Source organism: Brassica napus, chromosome C3 (genome assembly GCF_020379485.1).
Source record: "Brassica napus cultivar Da-Ae chromosome C3, Da-Ae, whole genome shotgun sequence".
Lineage (NCBI taxonomy): Eukaryota > Viridiplantae > Streptophyta > Magnoliopsida > Brassicales > Brassicaceae > Brassica > Brassica napus.
In genome coordinates this window covers 15,898,926-15,923,075 of record NC_063446.1, presented here as the reverse complement: position 1 = coordinate 15,923,075, position 24,150 = coordinate 15,898,926, and the positions used below count along the sequence as shown (strand labels likewise).

At 32.3% G+C, this 24,150-nt stretch overlaps 3 protein-coding genes across 3 annotated transcripts; 2 read left to right on the top strand and 1 right to left on the bottom strand.

Moving 5' to 3' along the window:
• The first annotated feature begins 43 nt into the window (after positions 1 to 43).
• LOC106429646 (protein SUPPRESSOR OF PHYA-105 1) lies at positions 44 to 4,558 on the top strand. Its single transcript, XM_013870395.3, has 8 exons — positions 44 to 299; positions 527 to 1,780; positions 2,075 to 2,232; positions 2,484 to 3,234; positions 3,324 to 3,470; positions 3,590 to 3,898; positions 3,983 to 4,042; positions 4,135 to 4,558. Exons 2-8 carry the CDS (start codon positions 593 to 595, stop codon positions 4,324 to 4,326), a joined length of 2,805 nt encoding a protein of 934 aa, XP_013725849.1. The 5' UTR covers positions 44 to 299; positions 527 to 592; the 3' UTR covers positions 4,327 to 4,558.
• A 3,191-nt stretch (positions 4,559 to 7,749) lies between these two features.
• Positions 7,750 to 8,516, top strand: LOC106429619 (arabinogalactan protein 16). The gene is made up of 2 exons (XM_013870368.3): positions 7,750 to 8,128; positions 8,218 to 8,516. The coding sequence occupies exons 1-2, from the start codon at positions 8,014 to 8,016 to the stop codon at positions 8,322 to 8,324; spliced, it is 222 nt and encodes a 73-aa protein (XP_013725822.1). The 5' UTR covers positions 7,750 to 8,013; the 3' UTR covers positions 8,325 to 8,516.
• Positions 8,517 to 18,980: 10,464 nt separating this feature from the next.
• LOC106429630 (ethylene-responsive transcription factor CRF5) lies at positions 18,981 to 20,981 on the bottom strand. Its single transcript, XM_022699175.2, is given in 3 exon segments — positions 18,981 to 19,600; positions 19,602 to 20,094; positions 20,096 to 20,981. Coding segments are annotated over 3 exon segments (852 nt in total). The 5' UTR covers positions 20,140 to 20,981; the 3' UTR covers positions 18,981 to 19,285.
• Positions 20,982 to 24,150: the final 3,169 nt, after the last annotated feature.

Genomic DNA, 24,150 nt, shown 5'->3' with positions numbered 1-24,150 from the left:
TAAAGTAATGTTGGAAAATCCTCCGCCAGAAAAATGGAAAGCATATGATTATGATATGCGACTTCAAACGTAAATTAATCACTAAAATAATAATTTTTTTAAAAAAATAATAATAATTAACGAAGAAGAAAAGAAACGAAACGAGTCAAACAGTGTAGAGAAGAGATTCATTGTGTAGATAAGTTTATTTCTTCGTCTCCTTGGTGTGAATTTTGAATATTGATGTTTATTCGCTTCTTCTCCCACTTGCCTCACCGCTTCGCTGTATGATCTGATTGTCTGTGATCTCTCGATAACTGGTAACCGATTTGATTTTCGTGCCTTTCTCGTTTAGCGTGAGATTTTTACATGATTTGCTTAAATTTCACAAAATGGTTCTCATTAGCTTGCTTCAGATTACGTTTTAATTTTGCTTTTGTGTGTTTAGAATCTGAAGCATGCATATGCATATATATCTTCCGGAGAATTTAGCTGTTAGGGTTTGAATCTGATTCTGATGCGATTCAATGTTTTTTGGTATGGTTAGGGCATGGAGGCTGTGTTGATCGGTGAATAAGCTGTGGAGAGCAGCAACTTACAATTCAAAGGAGGAATGGATGATGTTCCTTGTAAGCTCGAAGCTGGGAACGATTGTAGAGGAAGCTCATCTCACATGAAGAATGTTGTTGATGATATCAACAAGCCTCCGCCTCCGGTGGAAGAATCTGTAGGAGCTTCTTCTAAGATCTGTGTTGAAGAGCTCAGATTGGTGAATAATAGGGTAGTCCAAGGGAGTAATGTAGATAGTTCTTGTTCTAGGTCTGACAAGTTTGAGCATGTATATAATAATCTTGCTAGAGGCTCTCCTCCTGCGTTTAGGGTAGGAGATGGAGATCTTCATTCTCAAATGCTGTCGAGAATCAGACAACAGCTTGCGGGATCTTCTTCTGAAAGGCTAGACTATATCAATAGGAGGAGGAGCCATCAGAATCTTGAAGCGTTTTCTCAACGTCTTAGAGCAGCTGGAGATAACATCATTAATATGAACGCACCTGCATTGAGTTCTTCCAGTTTCTCTCAGGTGATACTTAAAAGTGCTATGAAGGGGGAAAACCAAGAAACTCCTCCTGACTTTGTCTCTGACCAAGATTGCAAGGAAATAAAGTTGGATAATAGCAATTCGCCTATCCCAGGATATTCAAGTCACAAAGGACATGGTGATGGAAACAGTTTGAGGGAGTTTCTTATATCAAGTTATGGTAAACGAGAGAGACGACATGGCCTTTCTCTATTTACGCAGCTGGTGGAGCTGGTTGACTCATCCCATTCTCAAGGACTATTCTTGATGGACTTGAGACCCTCCCTTTTCGCTTTGGTTCCTTCAAAGAAACTTAGGTATACTGGTACGTTCGGAAAGAACAATGCTGACGAAGATTTGAATACGAAGAGGCCGTGGACTCAGGAATCATCTATTGTGGGTAGGGGGGTTTTGAAGAAAAGAAAAACGGACTTGCATGAGCCTTCTCCAGGGAATCAACTTGAGGCTCCTTCCACTGGGAGACCTTTCGAAAGGATCAGCCCTGTGATTGATTTAAACGTGGTTGATGCATATAATCAAGACAGTTGTGAACTTCAACAGCAAAACTATGGGAAAAGTTTAGGAGTGGCATCGATGACGACGAGAAAACAGTCTATGTCCACATGGCTCGAAGAGCAATGGTATACTTGTCCAGAGCAGATAAATGGAGAAGATTCCGGAGAAAAATCAAATATATATGCCCTTGGTGTTCTTCTGTTTGAGGTAAGGGCATTTACTGGTTCTATAGTTGTGATAAGATTTTTAAGTTAATGTAGCTTGTTCTTAGTACCATTGAGGATGAAACTTCTCTTTCCACTGAAACACTTTTGTGTTACCATATTATTATGCTTATGTCTCTTTCATTTTATGTCTGTGTGCTAGCGGTTTTGGGCTTCCATCTCTTTTCTTCAGACTTTTATTTGTAGTCCCAGATATAGTATTTACCAGTCTGCAATATAACCATGTCAGTTTTTAGTTAACTGAAGTCTCTAGCCTGACTGACCATGGTTGTTTCAGTTGCTATGTCATTGCGAGTCCAGTGAGATGCATGCTGCAATGATGGCAGATTTACGTTATCGGATTCTCCCACCAGCAATTCTCTCAAAATATCCTGAGGAAGCTGGATTTTGTCTTTGGCTACTACATCCGGAACCCTCCTCGAGACCAACAGCTAGGTATTTATCTGAGTCATGTTGGGGGGGGGGGGGGGAAGTGATATCTACTAGTAGTGGTACAAAGCGGAATGTCTGGACCGTTGACATGATTTTGTTTTTGTCATTAGCTTAAATAATCGTCTACTAGTTTTCTTTGCCGGATACTTTCAATGTTTTCCTCAAATTTGTGTATATAAAGTGGCATGCTACTATGTGAACATTCTTGCTGTTTCTTTTTCTGTTCTCATTCTCTTATTTTTTGTCTGTGACAGAGAAATACTAAAGTCTGAGTTGATATCCAAGAATCATGATTCGGCGATATCGACTGCTGCTGATGAGGAGATGTCTGAGCTGTTACTTCATTTTTTGTCTTCGCTAGAAAAGCAGAAGAAGAAAAATGCAACTAAGCTTTTGCAAGACATCCAGACCTTGGAGGATGATATTAAGGAAGCCGAGCAAAGATATTCTTCAAATGCATCTCTGGTGAGATCTCATGGAGCTATGGAAACAAGACTGCAATCATCTCTGATGAGTAATATCCATCAACTCGAAGATGCATATTTCTTCATGAGATCACAAATGAAGTTATCCAATTCCGCCTGCCATTCTGACAAAAGCCTTCTAAAGGACAGGGACAGGTGGTCTGAAAACCAAAATGAGAATCAGGATACGAAAACCAAAGGAAAATCTTCAGATCAAGTGGAAGTGTTTTTCGAGGGGCTGTGCAAATTTGCTCGGTATAGCAAGTTTGAAACCTGTGGGACAATAAGGAGTGGAGATCTTTTAAACTCTACTGCTAGTGTGGTATGCTCATTGAGTTTTGACGCTGAAGAGGAACACATAGCAGCCGCTGGGATATCAAAGAAAATCAAGATTTTTGACTTCAATGCGTTTATGAATGAATCTGTCGGTGTTCAATATCCACTAGTTGAGATGGTCAGCAAATCCAAATTAAGCTGTGTTTGCTGGAATAGTTACATAAAAAACTACTTAGCCTCGACTGACTACGATGGTGTAGTTCAGGTGCGTTTGAATAGTTTCTCCTATCTATGACATGTTATCTTCTTTTTCATTTGCCATCCTCTGTTGCTCAGTAGGATCTGTCCCTGCAGATATGGGATGCAGGGACTGGACAAGGATTCTCGCAGTATACAGAACATCAGAAGAGAGCCTGGTCAGTTGATTTTTCTCCATCTGACCCGACAAAATTTGTCAGTGGAAGTGATGACTGTTCGGTAAAGCTTTGGAGCGTCAATGAGGTAAAAACTTTTTTTCTTAACTCCGAATCGGTATAGCTCCCATAAATTATGATTCTCTGTTTAGACATATGACTATCCAAAGGTAGTGGAACTTATGTTCTTCTCTGGTGGCTATGCAGAAACGTTCATTAGGCACAATCTGGAGTCCAGCTAACGTGTGTTGCGTGCAATTCTCTGCATATTCCAATCACTTATTGGCATTTGGGTCAGCTGATTACAAGGTCTATTGCTATGATCTTCGGTACGTCAAAACTCCTTGGTGCACATTGGCTGGCCATGAGAAAACTGTTAGCTATGTTAAATTTATGGACTCGGAAACCATTGTCTCTGCTTCCACTGATAACTCTCTCAAGCTTTGGAACCTTAACAAGACTGGTTTATCTCCTGGTGCTTGTCCATTGACGTATAAAGGACATACAAATCAAAAGGTTAGCCCCAAAAAGAGTTATAAATTTCGGATCCAACATCGTACGTTAGTTCTGATGTCTTCTAATCTTTTACCTGAAAAACAGAATTTTGCTGGATTATCAGTTTTGGATGGATACATAGCATGTGGTTCAGAGACCAATGAGGTATTTTATTATAATAAACAAACAAGTTTCATCCGTTAAAGTTCGCTTATAACTTGAAAAATATTCTTCTTTGCTTGGATTTTGCTTCTCAGGTATATAGTTATTATAAATCCTTACCGATGCCAATGACTTCATACAAGTTTGGATCTGTGGATCCCATTTCTGGAAACGAGTGCTTCGATGACAATGGGCAGTTTGTGTCGAGCGTCTGTTGGAGAAAAAAATCGAATATGCTTGTAGCTGCAAATTCTACTGGAAACATGACGCTACTAAAACTGGTTTGACATTTGTGGCTTTGGACTCCTTGAGTAACTTCTTTGGACAGCTGTTTGAAGTGAAGCAATGCTTTTGCATTGGATACAATGATCCTATATGACCACGACAGGTTGACAAACTTACAAATCTTGGAGATGTTGAAGCAAAAAAGTTGTATGTGATAATATATGATTCTTCTTCATGCAACTCCATATATGAAAAGAATTATTTGATTTCTTTGGAAGTGATTCAGATTTGGTCTTTGGCGAGGTCGGCATCAATGTGTAATGATAAGAGGTGTGTTCGCATAGCTTAACTATGCAAGTATTGTTGGAGATTTTCTGTCAGGGATAAATAGAGAGAAAAGAAGCCTCTGTCTATTAGTTCTCAGTTCAGTAAACATTCATTCATGGCTACTTCTCCTCTTCATATTTCGCATTTTCTTTTTGATCATGAGTTCAGGCAATTTATATATATATATATATATATGCATATTGTAAAGGAAATACCTATGTAATAAAAACTACAACAAAGTTCGACGTGAGTAGAAAGGTTACGAAAAAGAAACAATAGAGACGGGAAGATCAGAACATGCCTCTCCAACTATACTACAATTGTTTCTAACAAAAAATTATATAAACCAGTAATACAATCTGAGAAAATTCATTCACAAAATCTGGTTTCCACTTACCAAACATAACTCTCAGTGCCTAAAGTAGATGGCACTCACAAGCTACAATCCAATAAAGTGCACTAGAATGAATCTTTATTAAGTGGAGAGAAATCATAATTCACTACTTCCGGATATTCATGATAGAAACCGTAAGAGAGACTGTCTTTTACCTTTACAACTTTGTAAAGTATTTTCAATATAGAAGAAAGCTGAGGGTAATCCATTCAAAGGTGATTTCATCCCCATGTGCATAAGATGTTGTCAGTGCGATTTAGTCCCCAGAAAGAAAAAAAGTGTACTGCAATGTGTTATGTGGCGTAGGTGAGAGGAGGGGCACATGGGTTAGGATTGGCCCTTCGTCATTGATCCGATTATTGTTATATTTTATTCAAAACAAAATATAAAACTATCACTAGAATAATTATAAATTTGGTAAGAAAATATAAAATATAGGAAAATTAAAAATTGAAAAAAATGTTCAAAAATCAAAACAATATCTTTCCTTGGATACAAAATATTATAAGGTTTTGGTTCTATGCTCTCTTGCAAGTCATGTTTCACATCAGCTAGGTAAGTGTCTTGAATATTCTCCTTGCCCTTGTAACAAGTCGGGACGAGAAAGAGAGGAAGAAGATGGTTTTTTTTTGGATTGAATAGAAATGAATCTACATTAAATCATCAGTGAATTGACAAAATATCAATTTTTGGACACGATCATCATGCACTATCATTTCTATCTACCATTCATCTTTGTTCTGTCAGGTAGCATTTTCTAATAAATATCATCATCTTGTAAAATGTGTGACAAAAATTGCCAATAGAACTGGAACCGAAAGAGGCAAGTTGCACATGGCTGGTTCACAAGCCCATTACTCCATCCTTTTCAGTGTCCCTCTGTTTCAGTCTCATTGTGCTAATCTTTATGGTTTTTAATCAAATAAATTATAGCAAATTTTATAATTGTTTAATTTTCAGTCGTCATATATAAACCTGTAGGCGGTAAAAAAAAAAGGCAAGCAAAGATTAACTACTAAACCTATTATGACTGAAGCTGCGTGAGTGAGCAAGAGGTCGTTCAACTATTTCCCTCGTATATTGTGTGCAACTTTCCTTTTTGGATTTACATTCATTCTGAACCATGAATCGAATTTTGATATATACCTTTTTGCTAATTATTGAACTTTTGTATGTTTTAAGCACCTTGAAAACACAACTTTAGAACTTTGTCGAGTTTCAAATTTGAAAAAGAAATAAAAGGTGCTTCTAAATTATTTCAAACTGCAACATGCATGTTCGAGTCATGTATTAAGATTATTAAATTCGAAAAATAAAATGACTGATGCAACTGATCCAACGGCTAATACCTCTCACTAGTTTGTAAAATAGCCACCTCATAAAGATTATACCAATCATTCAATTAACAGCTATAATTATACAACAAATCAATCGTATTGTCGTACATTCAACAACCAAGGTACTCCAAAATAAAATAAATCAAGCATATATAATCAATCATAAACTACTCGAGAAAACAATAAATTATTTGGAATCAGTTCAAATGGTAAGATGATTAAACATCGATAAAAAAATTTATAAGATAGTTATCAATCAAACCATAAATGTAGAAATATTACTTCGGCACTAGAACGATAAACAAACAAGTAAACTAATGCCAAAGTAAACCGAACTTAATTGTTTTTTTTCAACTCTAACCGAACTTAATTGTTTAGATCGTGTAAACAATTTACCTAAACAGAGCAACAAATGTTGTGCATTATAGAACACCACATTATATATAAATTGTTTTGTTTTCTTCTGAAACCACATGTGAGATACGAAAATCTTTTTCAAAAATCTAGATCTCTACCGATTAACCGATAATCACGCTGATCAACACCTGCTAGCCGTTAAATTAATCAGGAAAACAACATGGCGTGAAATAAAACGAATCATTGTTAAAAAAAAGTTGGAGAGACTCATGGAGTCATGATGAATAAGGTGAGCTTGGCTGCCAATCTGTCAGTCAGCCCCACCATAGGACTCCAAAAGATGAATTATATTATTCAGCAAAAAAATTGTTTTGTCAATATATATATATATTATAACTAAAAATATATAACAAAAATGCTGACAATAAAATTTATACAAAATATAAGTTATAAACTAAAAGTCATAGAAAAGTGATAATCCATCACATGGTCTGTAACGCCATCACATATTTGAGAAACTTTCTAAGTATTTTAACACAAGCTTTATATTTAGTTAATAGTATTAACTAATTTGTCTAAGGAAAGACTAATTATTTTATTTTCATTTGTTTTTTAATTTTAATTATTTTATGCAAAGTATGTTGAATCATTTATTGATACTGATGTCGTAACATTATTTAACCAACCGTCGGTTTATATTAAATATTCTTTTATTTTAAGTTGTTAAATTTTATTTATTTATTTTCTTATTTTTAGCAAAAAAATACACAGTTTCATTCTATGGAAAAAATCAACTTCTTCCACCTAAAATCAAAATTTAAATTCATCATTTTTGTTGGTCGAAAACTAAGTTAGATTATATCAATATTTTAAATAACCACTATTTCATTCATAACTTTTATATATTTTTTTCGTAATACAAACAACTGAAGTCCGGTTGAAACCTCAATTATATCCAAATCGAACAATTTGAATATAACAAATATGTCGTTTATTTAGTTTTTTCCAATTGTTTATAAAATAAAATAAAACTTATCTAGAAACATAGCGATATCCAATGTTGACAAGAAAAAAAAGAAGAAAAAATGGAAGAGTCGATGAAAAATCATGCTTTTTGAAATTTCAGCAGACTGGTAAATAGAATTGACCGGATGAATTACCGGCTATGAACAGTAATCATGAACCAGGTCTTGTACTATAAGAACAACACCTAAACAAGTTGTCTCTTCACTTCATCATCGTCATCCTCACACTGTCTCTCTTTCCTCCTTCTCTATCCTGCAGATACTCCGGCAAACTTCCTTTTTCGTCGGATCAAAACACCAGAGAGAGAGATGGCGTCAAGGAGTTACGTTGCTGGTTTCGCGTTATTCACATTTGTTTTCGCCGTCATCTCGTCTCTCGCCGGCGCTCAATCCCTAGCTCCCGCTCCTGCTCCCACCAGTGATGGTAAGCATCATATTCAACGATATCACATTCTCTTCTTCTTCTCTCTAGTCTCTCCAGATCTGAATTCGAGAGTGTTTTTTAATCTCCAGGGACATCGATAGATCAAGGGATTGCGTATCTGCTAATGGTGTTGGCATTGGTGCTGACTTACCTCATTCATCCTCTAGATGCATCCTCTTCCTACAGCTTCTTCTGATTTGTCTCTTCATTTCACCAGTTCTTTTTTTTTTGTGTGTGGATAAAATCCCGAGTATGGTTTATTAATTTGCTCATGATTTGTGTTTTTGTCCTGATTATGATCATCATGATGATTCCTGGAGATTGAATCTCTGTTGTTTTCCATCAGATTATGATTATTATGATGATGATGGCGATTCGTTTTCTTCGATATTCAATTTATTCATCCTTATAGTGTGTGTTTTCTTTGCTTGAATCACCAGATATTTTGACAATTATTATTAACTTTGAACAGAATTAAAAAAAAAATACAAAACAATACAAATCCTGTTCTTGTTCAAATTTGTGGCCTTCCATGGAAATCTGAAAAATTCAAAATAAAATCTAGAAATTTCTTGCCGTTATATTCGATTTAGTTTGAATTATTCTTGTGGAAACGGCACTTACATTAACATTAGTAGTAGTTATGGATGTTAAAAGCTATGGATGTTAGAGCATGTTCAATGGGAAAGACCCTGTTAGGTCTCTTAAGTATATTTAATTACTAAATTTTTGTTAAGAGATTATGTTAAAATATTTTTGTTTTCTTTGCTCCAATTGTAAAACCATAGAGGTTCTTAAAAAAACACTTATGTGTCTGTGTGTATCTGTGAATGTTTCCTTTGAATGAAACAAAAGCACCAAAGTGATGTTAGACTGCACACACCCTGCTCAACAAATAAGTTCTCCAAAGAATCAAGATACAAGTTGTGTTTCTCATTTGTCCAGCCACCACATTCATCCTGCGGAAACAATTTTACAAAACAAAAACAATATTGATGAGTATTAATCATCCTGCCGGTGAAACTCAAGATGAAAACTTGTCAATAAAACTAAACCATTACGACTCAACGATCAGGTGTCCTCATACAGATTGATAAGCCTGAGCCAAAGCATTGCAACCACTGAACACAAACTCCAATTGCTCAAAACAGTTTAAAAGATATGACTTTTCGATTTGGTAAAAGCTTATAAATAATTAGTTAAAGATCTCAACATCAGCATCATTGCATCAAAACAAAAATCGAAAATATATACACACAAACAATAGCCTCAATATAAAACTGAAATACAGTGACAACTAATCCAAACACTCTTCAAATTGAGATTGTTATCACACAACAAACAATTAGCCTCTAGTTTCAAGATAATCCAATTCCAAAGCATCACCAACAGATAAAGCATCACCACCCCCACCAAGAACCCAACCAAAACCTCCACCAATCTTCTTCCTTTCCCTCCACCACCACCATCTTCGTCCCACCACCGCTCCTCAAATGCGCCAACAAACCTTTCAAGAACATCTCGCTATACAGCAACGTCTCGTCGACTTCGCCAGAATCAATCCCGGAGCTAGGCCACCCGGTCTCCGCCACAATCACGGAAAGATTCTCGTGTCCCATCACAGCCATGGACGCCCCGCATCGCACGGAGGGGGAACGGAGGGGAGACGTCGGGGGAGTACGAGACGACGTCGACGGAGATGATGGAGATTTTGGCACGGGGTAGAAAGCACCAGCGCATCGCGAAACCACCGAGAGAGATTGAGATAAACGAATCTCGACTAGTGACACGTCGCACCTAAGAACCGTGCTTTGGAGCACTTAATTAGGAGACGTGCCTTCACTTTAATTCATTTTTTCTTTTTCTTTTTTTGATAATTACCCTAAGTCCTAAGAGACGGGTTCAAGAGCTCGCGGTAAACCTGCTTTTAGAGCATCATTATCCCTGAAACCTCAAATGGGATTTCTTAATTTTTTTTTTTTTTTTATCTTTTCGAATTTAAAAAAAAAAAAAAAAAGCGAACCAATCGTGAGCCGCCACGTGTTAGTGGGGCCCGCGAACAGTGTAAGAAACTCTTAAGAACCGACTACTATTTAGTAGTTTTTGTAACAGGTTTCTTAAAAAAAAGTGGATCCTACGCGGGACCCACAGGCTAAGAAACCCTCTAGTATACCCGGATAAAGATGCTCTTACACTTCTAAATGGTGAAAAAAATATTAATGTAAATGTCAATGTAATCATAGAGAAAATATTAATGTAAATGTCGAATGATAAACAAAACAAATCATAGAGAAAATAATAATTATATAAAATACAATTGCACATGAGGGTAACATTATAAAATTACGGAATTATTATACCATTTCACATGGGACCATAGCCCTTATCAAAAACATGAATTTGCTACAAACTACACAGGAGCAGAGAGTGGCAAAGAAGCTTCAAGGTATAAGTTTGGGTTAAGGAAGAAGAGACTTGGTTATGTTTCTTACGTCTATTGGACACCGAGTCTTTGCAAAATCTAGTGGGCAAGTAGCTGCAGCAGCAACGGCACCAGCAGTGAAGTTTGCACCTATTGTACTGCATACCATTGAATTTTAACCAATAAACGAGAGAATGTTTCTCTGGATCTAAAAGTTGTAAAGATTCAGTTGTGAGACCAATGTTTAACAATAGCAAGGCACAATAGAAGATCTGAATGTTTTTTTTTTGTTCAGAGACAAATTATTCACGGGCTCAAGTATCGACTAGCATCTTGCAGAGAACGGAACATCCCTCGCATGTGTTGAGCACCAAGACCAGTCCATAAAAATCTTGTAATTTTGTCCATTATTTGAGCTCTTGACTGGATTAACAGCGTCAATTAAGGTATCCAAACACCACGCAGTTTCACATCTCTCTGTGTTCCGTTAATTGCCTGTCTGAACTCAACAGTATAACAAGAGATACAAGCTAAGGAGCGTGCTATATATCGTCCCGACAACAAGTTGGTGAATCGTGAGTTTGGATAGTGATTAATAATATGATTAGGGACAAATAGGTCGAAATTTTTGTTAATATTAGAAGTAAATCGGGTCAAAAAGTTACAAATGTGAGTCGAGTTCGATTATCAAATCAAGCTCGTTATACAATATGTATCAAGGTCGCTAAGTTTATATCTATAAAATCTCTCTCTAGAAGTTCTAGAAAGAAAAACATATTGTTGCTATATTTGCTGAACCCTCTTTTTATAGTCAAAAAGTTATCGACGGCTCATCGTCTTTGTTAATGGGTCATATATTCGGTCTTGTCAGAGCATCTCTAAAACGGAACTCTATTTTGAAGTTTCCAAAATTCTATATTTGAAGTTTAAAAATGTTTTTCTTCAAAAGTAAAACTTTAAATTCAATTTTAAAACTATTTGTATTTTATAATATGGTCATTATATTTATCATAACTAATTTGAATTCATATACTTTTGTAAATAACTTGCACATATATAAACATATAAAATTTTAAACAAAATAACTTAATTAATATTAAACTTCAATCAAAATACCATATTATTCAGTAAAGTGATTTTCGTAATGCATATATGATCTACTAGTGCATTTTGAAGTAAAAATGGTTATCCTCATTTTTAATTTGTAGATTAAAGATAAAAATTATTGAAATCAGGTGATACTAATACTTATAAATATATTAGATAAGAACAAGAAAGTAAAAGAGACACATAAAATATTGCTAAAAATCTTATTTTTATCGATGATATTAATACTTGTAAATATATTCAATATAAACAAGAAAGAATTGTACGAAAAGACATCATCAACAACAACAACAACCATCTTCAGATACACAATAAAAATTTGGACAATATTAGAAATTTTGAAGGTTCCGGTTCAAACTTACCTGACTATTAGTGTTGTTGTAGTATTTAAATTTGTATAATAGTTATGTCTTTATATATTATTATTTATCGAAACTTTTCAAAAATAGCAGTTTTAAAGAAAATTATTTAAAAATACAACATACTGATGAAATATTCTGAAAATATCCATCTATCCACAAATATTCTTGTTATCTTAATTTCTAAATCACAAACCCCAATCTACAATATTTCTCTAAAAAATGAAAACATTCCAAAAATAACAGTTTTTACAAAAATGATTAAAAATACAACATGTTGATGAAAATTTGTGAAAGAATACTAATCCATTCATAAAATTCTTGTTATCATAATTTTTAAATCACAAACCCAAATTTACAATACTTCTCAAAAAATGAAAACTTTCCAAAAATAGATGTTTTTAAGAAAATTATTTAAAATAAAACATATTGAGGAAAAACTTTGAAAGAATACTCATCTATCCACAAATATTATTGTTATCCTAATTTCTAAATCACAAGCCCAAATCTACAATATTTATCAAAAAAAAATGAAAATTTTCCAAAAATAGCAGTTTTTAAGAAAATTATTTAAAAATACAACCTATTGATGCAAAACTCTGAAAAAATACTCAACTATCCACAAATATTCTTCTTATCCTAATTTCTAAATCATAAACTCAAATCTACAGTATTTCTCTAATAAATGAAAACTTTCCAAAAATAACAGTTTTAAAGAAAATTATTTAAAAATACAAGCTATTCATGAAAAACTCTGAAAGAATAATTTACTATCCAAAAATATTCTTGTTATCCTAATTGCTAAATCAGAAACTAAAATCTATAAAATTTCTCTAAAAAATGAAAACTTTCCAAAAATAGCAGTTTTTAAGAAAATTATTTAAAAATACAACTTATTCATGAAAAACTCTGAAAGAATACCTCAACTATCTATAAATATTATTTTTATCATAATTTCTAAATCAGAAACTCAGATCTATAAAATTTCTCTAAAAAATTCAAAAAATTCAAAAATAGCAGTTTTTAAGAAAATTATTTTTAAATACAACATATTGATGAAAAATTCTTAAAAAACACTCATCTATCCACAAATATTCTTTTTATTCTAATTTATAAATCAAAAACCCAAATCTACAATATTTCTCAAAAAAATGAAAGTTTTCCAAAATAGCAGTTTTAAGAAAATTATTTAAAGATACAACCTATTGATGAAAAATTCTGAAAAAATACTCAACTGTCCACAAATATTCTTATTATCTTAATTTCTATATCATAAATTCAAATCTACATATTTCTCTAATAAATGAAACCTTTCCAAAACTCTCGAAGAGAAGGAGAGGCTCCTCAATAGCGTCTCATCTATCTGGAGGTTGGTTCGAAACAGAATATCCTCCTTGAGAAAGAAAGTTGGAAGTAAATATGAGAAGGCTATAGCGATATGGTTTGGGAGTAGATAATGCTTTCCTTTACTTCTCAACGTTATATTTAGGCTTATAGCTTTCTATACAAAATAACATTAGGTTGTACAACAAAATAGCAATGGAGATATGGTTTGAGAAATATTGTAGATTTGGGTTTGTGATTTAGAAATTAGGATAACAAGAATTTTATGGATAGATGAGTATTCTTTCAGAATTTTTCACCAATATGTTGTATTTTTAATCATTTTTGTAAAAATTGTCATTTTTGGAAAGTTTTCACTTTTTTGAGAAATATTGTAGATTTGTGTTTGTGATTAGAAATTAGGATAACAAGAATATTCGTGGATATTTGAGTATTTTTTCAGAGTATTTATGAATAGGTTGTATTTTTAAATAATTTTCTTAAAAACTGCTATTTTTGAAAAGTTTTCATTTTTTGAGAAATATTGTAGATTTGGGTTTGTGATTTAGAAATTAGGATAACATGAATATTTGTGGATAGATGAGTATTCTTTTCATATGAACTTTTAAAAATTTCTATTTTTGGAAAGTTAATACTTTTTTAGAGAAAATAATGTAGATTTGGGTTGTGATTAAGAAATTAGGAAAACAAGAATTTTTAGAAAATACTTTAAGAATTTTTCATCAATATGTTGTATTTTAAAATAATTTTCTTAAAAACTGCTATTTTTGGAAAGTTTTCATTTTTAGAGAAATTTTATAGATTTGAGTTTGTGATTTAAAAATTAGGGTAACAAGAATATTTTTGGATAGTTGGGTATTCTTTAAGATTTTTTCATGAATATGTTGTTTTTTTAAAATAATTTTCTTAGAAACTGCTATTTTTGAAAAGTTTTCATTTTTAGAGAAATTTTATAGATTTGAGTTTGTGATTTAAGGTTTTAGTATTCTTTTTTTTCTATTTATTTTATATATGTGTTTGGAAAGATTTAATTTCATATGTACATTTCTTAATTAAATACATATATTATACAGTAACTATTTTACTAATTTCGTATATACATAATAAATAGTATATATAAAAAATTTATTATACATTATCATAAAATTTTAATCAATAAAAATAGTATATAAAACAATTTTATTATATATTATCATAAAAAATTTATCTATAAAAAAATAAAAAATATATTTTTGCGGATATACGAATCATATTCTAAAAATTTAGATAATACAATTGATGGTTTACAGGATTTTAGTTCTGCCCAAATCCCCCTCTCTAATCTAATTCTGAAATTGAAATAAAAGATAGATTAATTGCGTTTAGGAAATAACGATTGCCCATTAAATGAATCCTCACCCGACCCATTAACATCCAACCGAATCAATTAAAATTGAAATCAATTTGAGTGTAAAAAAAGTTAGGTTTTTGTCTTTCTCTTTCGTCATGATACATAGACAACGACGAAGAACAAAGAGAGAGAGAACAGAAGAGAGAGTGACCACGAACAGAGAGAGAGAAAAACGAATATCAGAGAGAGAGAAGAAGAACAAAGACAGTGACGAAAAACTTTTCCATCAAATCATGACTAGCTCAGCCTTTTCTCCGTTGCCACAGAGGAGAACAATGAAAGGCATACCAACACAACGCTGGTGTGGTAAGAATGTGGTCGTCTTAGTCTCATGGACCAAAAAAAATCCGTATGGAAGGTTTTAGTTACAGGTTTGGTTATATGTAATGACATTCTTGTATGTGTTTGGAACATGTCTTTAGACTTATGTAATGAATTATGTCCCTTTCTCTTATGTGTTTGGAAAATGTATTTCTCGTTGAACCTGAATATGAGTTTGGACAAAATCACAAGTTTTACATTAAAAATCAAACAAGTCTTACATAAAAAAAAACATAACAAGTCTCACAAGTCGTCATCATCTTTTCTCTTTATTTCAAGTTGTGTCTCAGCAGTTTCAATTTCGTTTGCCTCATCTCTGTCATTATATATAACCCACCAAACAAAAAGAAAACAAAGAGTTTGAAGTAAAGATGATCTTACAAGCTTACCTAGCAACAAGATATAGTGTTGAAAAAAAAAGAAAAAAAAAAAGAAAGCAACAAGATATATTCGAGGCTCCTCTGTAGTCTGGTTCAAGCTTCTCCAAACCAGACATTAAGCTCTCTCTGTGCGTGGTTGAAGTTCCTCCGTTTCTTCTCTCTATCACTCTCACGTCTCCATCTCTGTTTCTTCTCTCTCTCTCTCAGACTCTCTCGTCTCCATCTCTGTCTCTTCTCTCTTTCCCAGTCTCTCTCGTCTCCATCTCTGTCTCTTCTCTCTTTCTCAGACTCTCTCTGTCAGACTCTCTCGTCTTCATCTCTGTTTTTTCTGTCTCTCTCTCTCTTTCAGACTCTATTTCTTCTCTCTCTCTCCAAGACTCCGTCCTCTCCATCTTCGTTTCTTGTATCTGTGTCGAATGCAAAGAGGAAAGCAAAATCCCCAAATCAATTTTGTTTTAAGAAGCCAGGTCTCCGGTCCGGTTGCAAAACGAAGTTAACGTAACTCGAGTTACAATTGCCTTTTAGAGCTTAAACATTGATTTCAAATTTTCGATTTCAGAGGTTTTATTGAGCAGAGTTAAAATGATTGGGGGTTAATATGAAGAGATTTACATGTACATGGGGTTTAGTAAAGAGCTTGGTAGTTTGGGTGAGAATACATAGGGTTAAACTTCTACGGAGGGGAAGAGGCAGTCAACCCAAAAAACATAGTTGGTAAAAATGAAAGAAAAGTCTATAATCAAATATGAAATATTACCAAAAGTAGACAGAGTATGACAAGTTGAAATCATCTGAATTAATAAATGACAATTCTACAAAACATGTATGTAATTTAAATTTAGCAGTAATATTAGGAAACGTCGTAATTGAAAGACAGATACATTAGGGCAACATTATCAGTGGTGGGGGAGGGTTCTTACGCGTGGGCTCCACCACCTTTTCTCAATTACTGTGCCACGATGTCCCAAAATAAAGAACGTTTGTACTGCGTACTTAGCACTGTTTGCCGGCTCCACGACACCTGGCGGCCCGCGATTGATTTATTTATTTATTTTATTTATTTTTATTTTTTTAAAACCAGAAAACAAAAAAAAAAGATTTTAAGGACGAAAAAACGTTTTGGGCGATAATGTTGCCCTTAGAAAAGATAATTAAATAAATCATAGTGGTGGACTGAGGGGAACGACAAGATCATGAGAAGTCTTCATCTTCATTGGAAGACTCTTTCCTTTAGATTTCTATTCGCCAAGATGGAAGAGTATGTGGTCTTTGACCGAAAGACATCTAAGTTCATGTCCCAAGGCATTGTCTCCCTCTTCTCACCCCTGTTTCATTGCTTTTCTTTTATCGCTTCCTTGAATAAATATCAACTGAATACATAACATGGCTTCTGATTTGGTCACTAATTTCTGAAACAACAAAATGGCCATTTTGTAGTTTATTTCAGCATCCTGCTTCAATAAAAAAATCAGTTATTTAGCGATGCTTTTAATTAATCTATTTTGTAGATTTTAATTATTTTTATAACAATTTTGAATTGCGAAGTTAAAACTGCTGGGTTTAAAGGTTTTTGACTCGCATTCGTTTGCATGTACAAGAAAATGATGTGTTTGATAAATACCAAATTTTGTGTTGTTTAGTTTTTCTATTTGTGTAGAATCAAATTAACTATTTACATAGATATCTAACGATTTTTGTATACAAGAAGGAAAAATTGTAGTAATTGGTTGTCATTGAAATTGAAAAGGTTGTTAAAGTGGAGACAATTTGTAGGGTTCTTCAATATGATTTATATGAGTTGGTTCTTCACATTAATGGGCATTGTTGCTCTGACACTTAGTGTCAGAAAAGCTGTATATTTGTTTTAAAGACCAACAAAATAAACGGTTGTTTACTATTTTATATGTAATCTTTCATAGGGGGTTTAAACTAGATGTGACATGTCTAAGAACAATGTGACATGTCTCACACAAACCCTGAGAAAACGACTAATTCCTATGTCTAACAGAGTTCAGCAGTCCCGGTTATTACATAGACACATAAGCTGTGCAAATACCTATATAAACACGTAGTTAATTCAAATATCATACACGAACTAACAAAATTCAGTTTTTGCATACATTGCCCAATTATCATTTAGTCAAACGTAACAGAATCTCAGATGTCCGTTATAAACCGCTTACGTGGCTTTTTACGTTTTTAAATAATAAATAAATTAATAAAAAAACTAAAAGATGGTTAAAGTGGGTAGTCAAACCCAGGTATGAGCAATATCCATCACAAGATGAAACCATTGTGCCAGACCCGACTTATTGTTTGTAGTCCCAATCGTTTCCAATTTATACAGATATTTCATTCATGTATTTCTTTTTTCTTTCTTTCCGTGTTTGACTTATCATCCAAATTGTTCAAAAAAAAATAAAATAAAATAATATATATTATTAAAAAAGGTTATGTACATTGGAGTCGTCTTCTACTTTTATTATCTTTTGTAAATCTCTTATTTAAAAAAAAATAATATTTACTTTTAATAATCAACCCGATAAACGGAAATTCAAATGTCAATTACAAGCTTAAATTGAACAAAATAAAACTAATTCAAATATTGCATGTCTAATTTCGTTCAACTACCACACCGGCGCATTCCGCTAAACCGATCCATAATCCTTAGTAATATCAATTCCCTTGTTGAACTAGTTCGTTCTCTTGTTGAAATCTCTAATTTGCTCTTGTTTAAATTCCGAGTAAACTTTTTTCCAATTTCTAGTGATTGTAAGAGAACGTTAGAAACATAAGTGTTTGCAAATAAACTCAAATTCAAACAAGAGAAAATTAGAAATTTCACCAAGGGAACGATCTCTCGATCTTTGTCTCACAAAAATATACTAAAAGTAGAAACAACTCCAATGTATGTAACCCTTTTTAATAATATATATTAATTATTTTATTTTTTCGAATATTAAAAAAATATTTCTTCCACAAAAAAACAAAAAAACCATTTGAATATTTTTTTCGTTTTGTTTGGATGATTAGTCTCTTTTCTGAACAATTTGGATGATAAGTCAACCACAAAAAAATATGTGAATGAAATATCCATTAGGTATAAATAGGAAACAACGGGGACTATAAACAATAAGTCAGATTTGGCACAATGGTTTAGCTTCAAATGGATATTGGCAGACCCAGGTTTGATTCACCCTTTACCATCATTTTATTTTTTAGTAATTTATTCATTATTTAAATACGTAAAAAGCAACGTAAGCGATATATAACTGATCATTCAGATTCCGTTACTTTTGACTAACGGATAATTGGTCAATGTATGCAAAAACTGAATTTTATTAATTTGTATGAGATTTGAATTAACTAAGTGTTCCTATATGTATTTGCACATCTTATATATTTATATTTATGTACTGATTGGAACAGTTTTACTGTATTGATGTATGACTTAGCCTACTTTCCCACAAACCCCACTTGTGACTTGTGAGATTCATGTGAAGGAACAAAAGACGAAGATTTACATTTATATAAGAAAAAGAAAACTCCATTAATTATATATAAGGTGCTTCCTTGCATAGTGACAAACATACCAGGATAGAATCAAAACCCCTGGATACTCTCATATGTAACAATCTAATTACTATATATATTCCGCAAATATAAAACAAAATTCTCGATAATAAATTGGAATCCGTCAAGCTTCTTCCAGCAGCCGCCGTCCATGTCGGCCAAATGGAAGGCCAAGATGAAGTCGTTATCATCCACACTCATCATCACTCTCAAAAAAAAAAAAAAATGAAAATACCAAGAAATTCCAGAGGAAACTGTCCTTTAATCCAACAAATGATCTTGGAAAAACTCATCGACATCCCACGAGCAAGAGCTTAAATCACCGATCATGCTTATTGGAAAACTCTCCGATAAATTCGGATATTCACTTGAGATGGTGTTGGTGTTCGGATGGATTTCGTCTAGAAACAAGTGGTCAGTGGTAATTTCTGAATCCCATAAACAATCTCCGCCACCAAACAGATCAGACAAGAAAAACGGATCCGACAAGGAAGAACTCGCCGGAGTTTCTTCGTTAAAGGCCTTTGACTCAGCGGACAGGTTCCTCTGTTCTGCACTCTGTTTCTTCGTTGGGATCAAACCGGAGAACAGAAGTATGAGAACATATGCTGGATTGAGACTCCTTCGCCGAATTACAACCGGAGACCGCTTCAATGTCGATCACCGGAGGACTAGTCGGAGGAGTCATAAAATTGGTCAGCGCCTTGGGTCCTTTGAATCGAATCGCGGCTCTGTCGTACCCAATAGCAGCTTCCTCCGCGGTGGCAAACGTTCCAAGCCAGAGTCGAGTACGCGTGGAAGGATCACGAATCTCCGCCGCGTATTTACCCCAAGGTCGTTGCCTCACTCCTCTGTACTTCACAGGCTTTACCGTTCCATCATCACCGTTCTTCTCCGCCGCCGCCTTTTCCGTCTCCGTTTTTTCGCGTTTGACAGCTCCTTCGAACCTGATTTCTTCCACGTAACGTTTGACTCTCGTCGCCGGAGCTACCGACTTATCGTTTTCCTCGTCGCTGGAGGAGTCAGTAGCACATGGGTCAGTCACTGTGATTTTCACAACCTTCGGTGGTTTTCCGGTGAACCGTGTACTTGACCTTTCTCTCTCTGCTTTTCATTTCTCTCTCGAAGAATACGAACAAGCAGACGGAGAGAGACTAAATTTTTTTGGGTGTAATAAGGAAGAAAGAAAGAAGAGTCAACAGCCTACCAATAAAACTCCATTTCTGATTACATAATATATAGAGCCACGCCCCCCCTCAATTTACTGCTTTTTTCCATTTTTATTGTTGTTGTTTTTTTGCTTTTTTTTTATTTTCTTTCCACAAAGATTTCCAAACGTGAACTTCCGATCTTCAAATAAAACATGTTTCAATAGAGTCACGCTATAATTATGTTTTCTTTTAAAAATAGATTAGTGGCGCTTGAAACGACTGACTAGCCGCTTCTCTGATTAAGACACCTACACACTATCATTCTATCAAACATGTGGGTGTAATCCGTATAATTATATATATGTTCCATAGCGTGGTATACAAGCAAGCTATCCCAGGCTCATGTGTGTTCGTATACCTCAAGTGCGTAAAAGAAAAATTGAAACTTCTAGCACAGTGCTGTCACTCACTGCTTTTGACCCACTACATCATTATGTTTTTGGAATGTTATTAAAATACTTTGGGAAAGAACGTTGTTATGAATGTGATCTCGTCTTAATGCGAATGTCCACTGTGATTATTTCAACTTAGGGAAATTATGATCTGTTTGCTTGGAGAACAAGTGATTGCAGCCCTAAATAGTTCGTTTCCTTATTGTAATCATTTTCAACTTTAACACCGGACACGAAAAAGGAAAATACATAAATTTAAAATTATCTTCAAATAATAATGTTCAATTGTTCGTTCATACATGGCACTTAACATTTGTATTTTCTCCATAATTTTTATAGATATATTTTGGTATCTTAACCAAAAAATCATCTGATATTTAGCATTGTAATCTTACTCTATTAAACGAGGACTACAAATATAAAATATATCTAAGTTTTCCAACTTATTTACAATGGCATCCCACTAGAGTTATTAATTAACCTACTTTTTAAGATTCTATGTCTTTTTATTTTTAATTAATATATTTCCTAATTTGACCTTTAACTAAAAAAGCAACAGTAATTTAAAAAATCAATCTCGCTAGCTAATCAATTAATTAGGGTCAAAAACACTTTCTATAATCTAGCTAGCTAATAAATATTGTCGATAAATGAAATCATCTACCATTCAATAATGATATAAAATTATTTATTCATCATCTTTTATCCTTGATATTTCTATATAATTGGAATACGTATAAACGATGTAGATTTATTAATACTATATTATTAATATTTAATTAATAAAAATGATAAGAAAACTATAAAGCCACCTAAATCAATTTAAGTATTTTTTTACTAAATTTAAAACACAATATTTTTTTAAAGATATATAGTTATAATTTTCATTATTCATTAGTAATACCTAAAAAACACATAAAAAGAATCATTTATATAATATATTAATAAACATATATTTAAATGTACATATATTATTTTATGCATACTTTTATACAAAATAACCCAATATAAGTGTTGAAGAGTATAAAATTCTGATCCGTAAAAAATAAAAATACATTCGTGCGGATGTTCAGGTCAAATTCTAAAAATGAGTGATAAAATCGACAACACAAAAATAAAATATAATTATTCAATATAAACTATAAAATTATTATGTTTTTGAAATGTCATCTTAACCAATTATTTAATATAGATAGAGTTTTAAAATTTATATTAATATTTGGTTATAAAAGGTAAAACTAAATATCCGTGCGGATGCACGGGTCAAGTTCTAGTTAAGGGTTTGATTGGTAAGAGCTGTGATTTCATTTTTTGGATGTATAAATATTGCGGTGATTTTTTTTTCTTTTGGCTCTAAATTTTTAATTTTTAAAAGACATTAAATTTGAGCTGTAGGTATTTGTCTCTGCAGAGCAATTATAAAGACATGAATTTAAAGAAGTGCCGTGGATTTAAAAGAATGGCTGTGAGCTTAAAAAAAAAATACAAATCACATTTGGTGTAGATTTACGGTTATAGGTATAATTGTGGCTCTGAAGAACATCTCTCGCAATTGCCGATCACACTAAGTTCTTTCTATATTTTACTGAAGTTTTGACCAAGTCCGGTGTATATTTTAATATTGACTTAAATTGATCTTCTTTCCTAAGTTGTTATAATAGAATTTGGGGCCATAACCAAATCTATGATGAATCAGAGTAGTTGTTTAATATAACAGCTTCAGGTGAAATATAATTTAAAATAACTGATTTTTAGTGGAACGCTACTGTAATTTATAACTAGATATTGAATCGCGCGAATATTTTTTTAATTTATATACATAAATATTTATTTTAGATCATTGGTGGTATACATTTTTAACGTTAATCATATATATAAATATTTATGTAACTATTTCAAATACAATAATTTCATAGTTTATATGTTATAATTAATCAATTGTTTAAGATCGTTACATGCATTTTTTGCTTCTTATTATATATTTATCTTACTGTATTTGCATTTAGTTACTGAAAAATTTAATATATGCATAAAAAAACATATCTGAAAATTTTTTTGTGTTTAATTTATACTAAATTCTGACCCACCGTCTTTCAAAGCTGAATTTTCTTTTAGCAATATTTTTTTACGTTTATTGATTTTAGATAATATATTATTGTATATACAAAATTTTAAGATATGTAAATTTTTTTATACATGTATTATATAGTTTGTGAATATTAACATGTTCTGTCATCATATTATATTTTTAGCATAAATATTTATATTTATGAAAATAAATTGATGAATTTAATATAATTTATCATATTTAGTTCAATATAATAGTTTATTTAACATGATTTATTATTATTATAAAATATATAAAAATAAATAGAATTTTTATTTTTCATTTTATAAAGGATAACTAAAAATAAAATAGAATTTATCATATTTAGTTCAATATAATAATATTCTATTTGAAATTAAATTATATCATTATTAAAGTAGTTACAAAGGATCTGATTGGTAATGGCTGTAGCTTTAAAATTTTTGCTGTAAAAAAAAATCTGTAAACTTTTTGCTGTGTCTTTAGATTTTATTGCTTTATAATTTTATGAAAAGCACTAAAAAATTGCTTTGGATATTTGGCTCTGCAGAGCACTTGTACAGCTGTAGGTTATTTCAAGAGTTGTGGTTTCAAAAAAAAATTTAAAGCTTGATTGCTTTGAATTTTGTACTTTAGAAATAAATAGGACTGTGGACAGCACCTACAACAACTACCAATCAGCCCCAAAGATTTTATATTATTAGCTTTAATAAATATATGGAACTTACCAACATAATTTCTCGTTTTATTTCTAAATTTGAAATTTATATATTGAATTAAATTAAATTAGACCTACATAATAGAGAATAAATATTTGGAGATATTGTTAAGAACAACAAAAAATATTTTTAAAAGAGAAACTATAATATATTGTACATACAAACTAATTTTGTAGTAAATATTTTTATTTGAAACAGAAATGATATTTCTTTCTAACAAAATCCTTTAAAAATCTTTATCAAATGTATCTTGAAAATTAATCAATTTAAATTTTTATTATCATTAGAATAAAATTAAAATATTTATATGACTTAATTTTCGTTCATCAATCAAAAATAAAATTAATTTGAAATTCTAATCATTTTTTATGATAATTAAAATTAAAGTTAATTAATTTTAGAAAATAAATTGTATCCTGATTCTGAAAATATTTTCTTAGAATTATCTTAAACAATATGTATTTGTATTTTAAATAAAAGATATAGATATTAAAAGATACGATGATTAAGTTATGTAAAACTTGATAAACTTTCTAGAGAAGGGTCCAAACAAAAAAAACCACACATGAACAAAGTGATGACTTTTGTTTTAATATATAAGATAAACTACGTAGTATATGGTAGGCATGAGACTTTTATCCGAGATCCGGATTCGATCTGAGATTCGATCCGGATCCAATCCGAAAATTCGGATATCCGGAGGGGCCGAATCCGGATC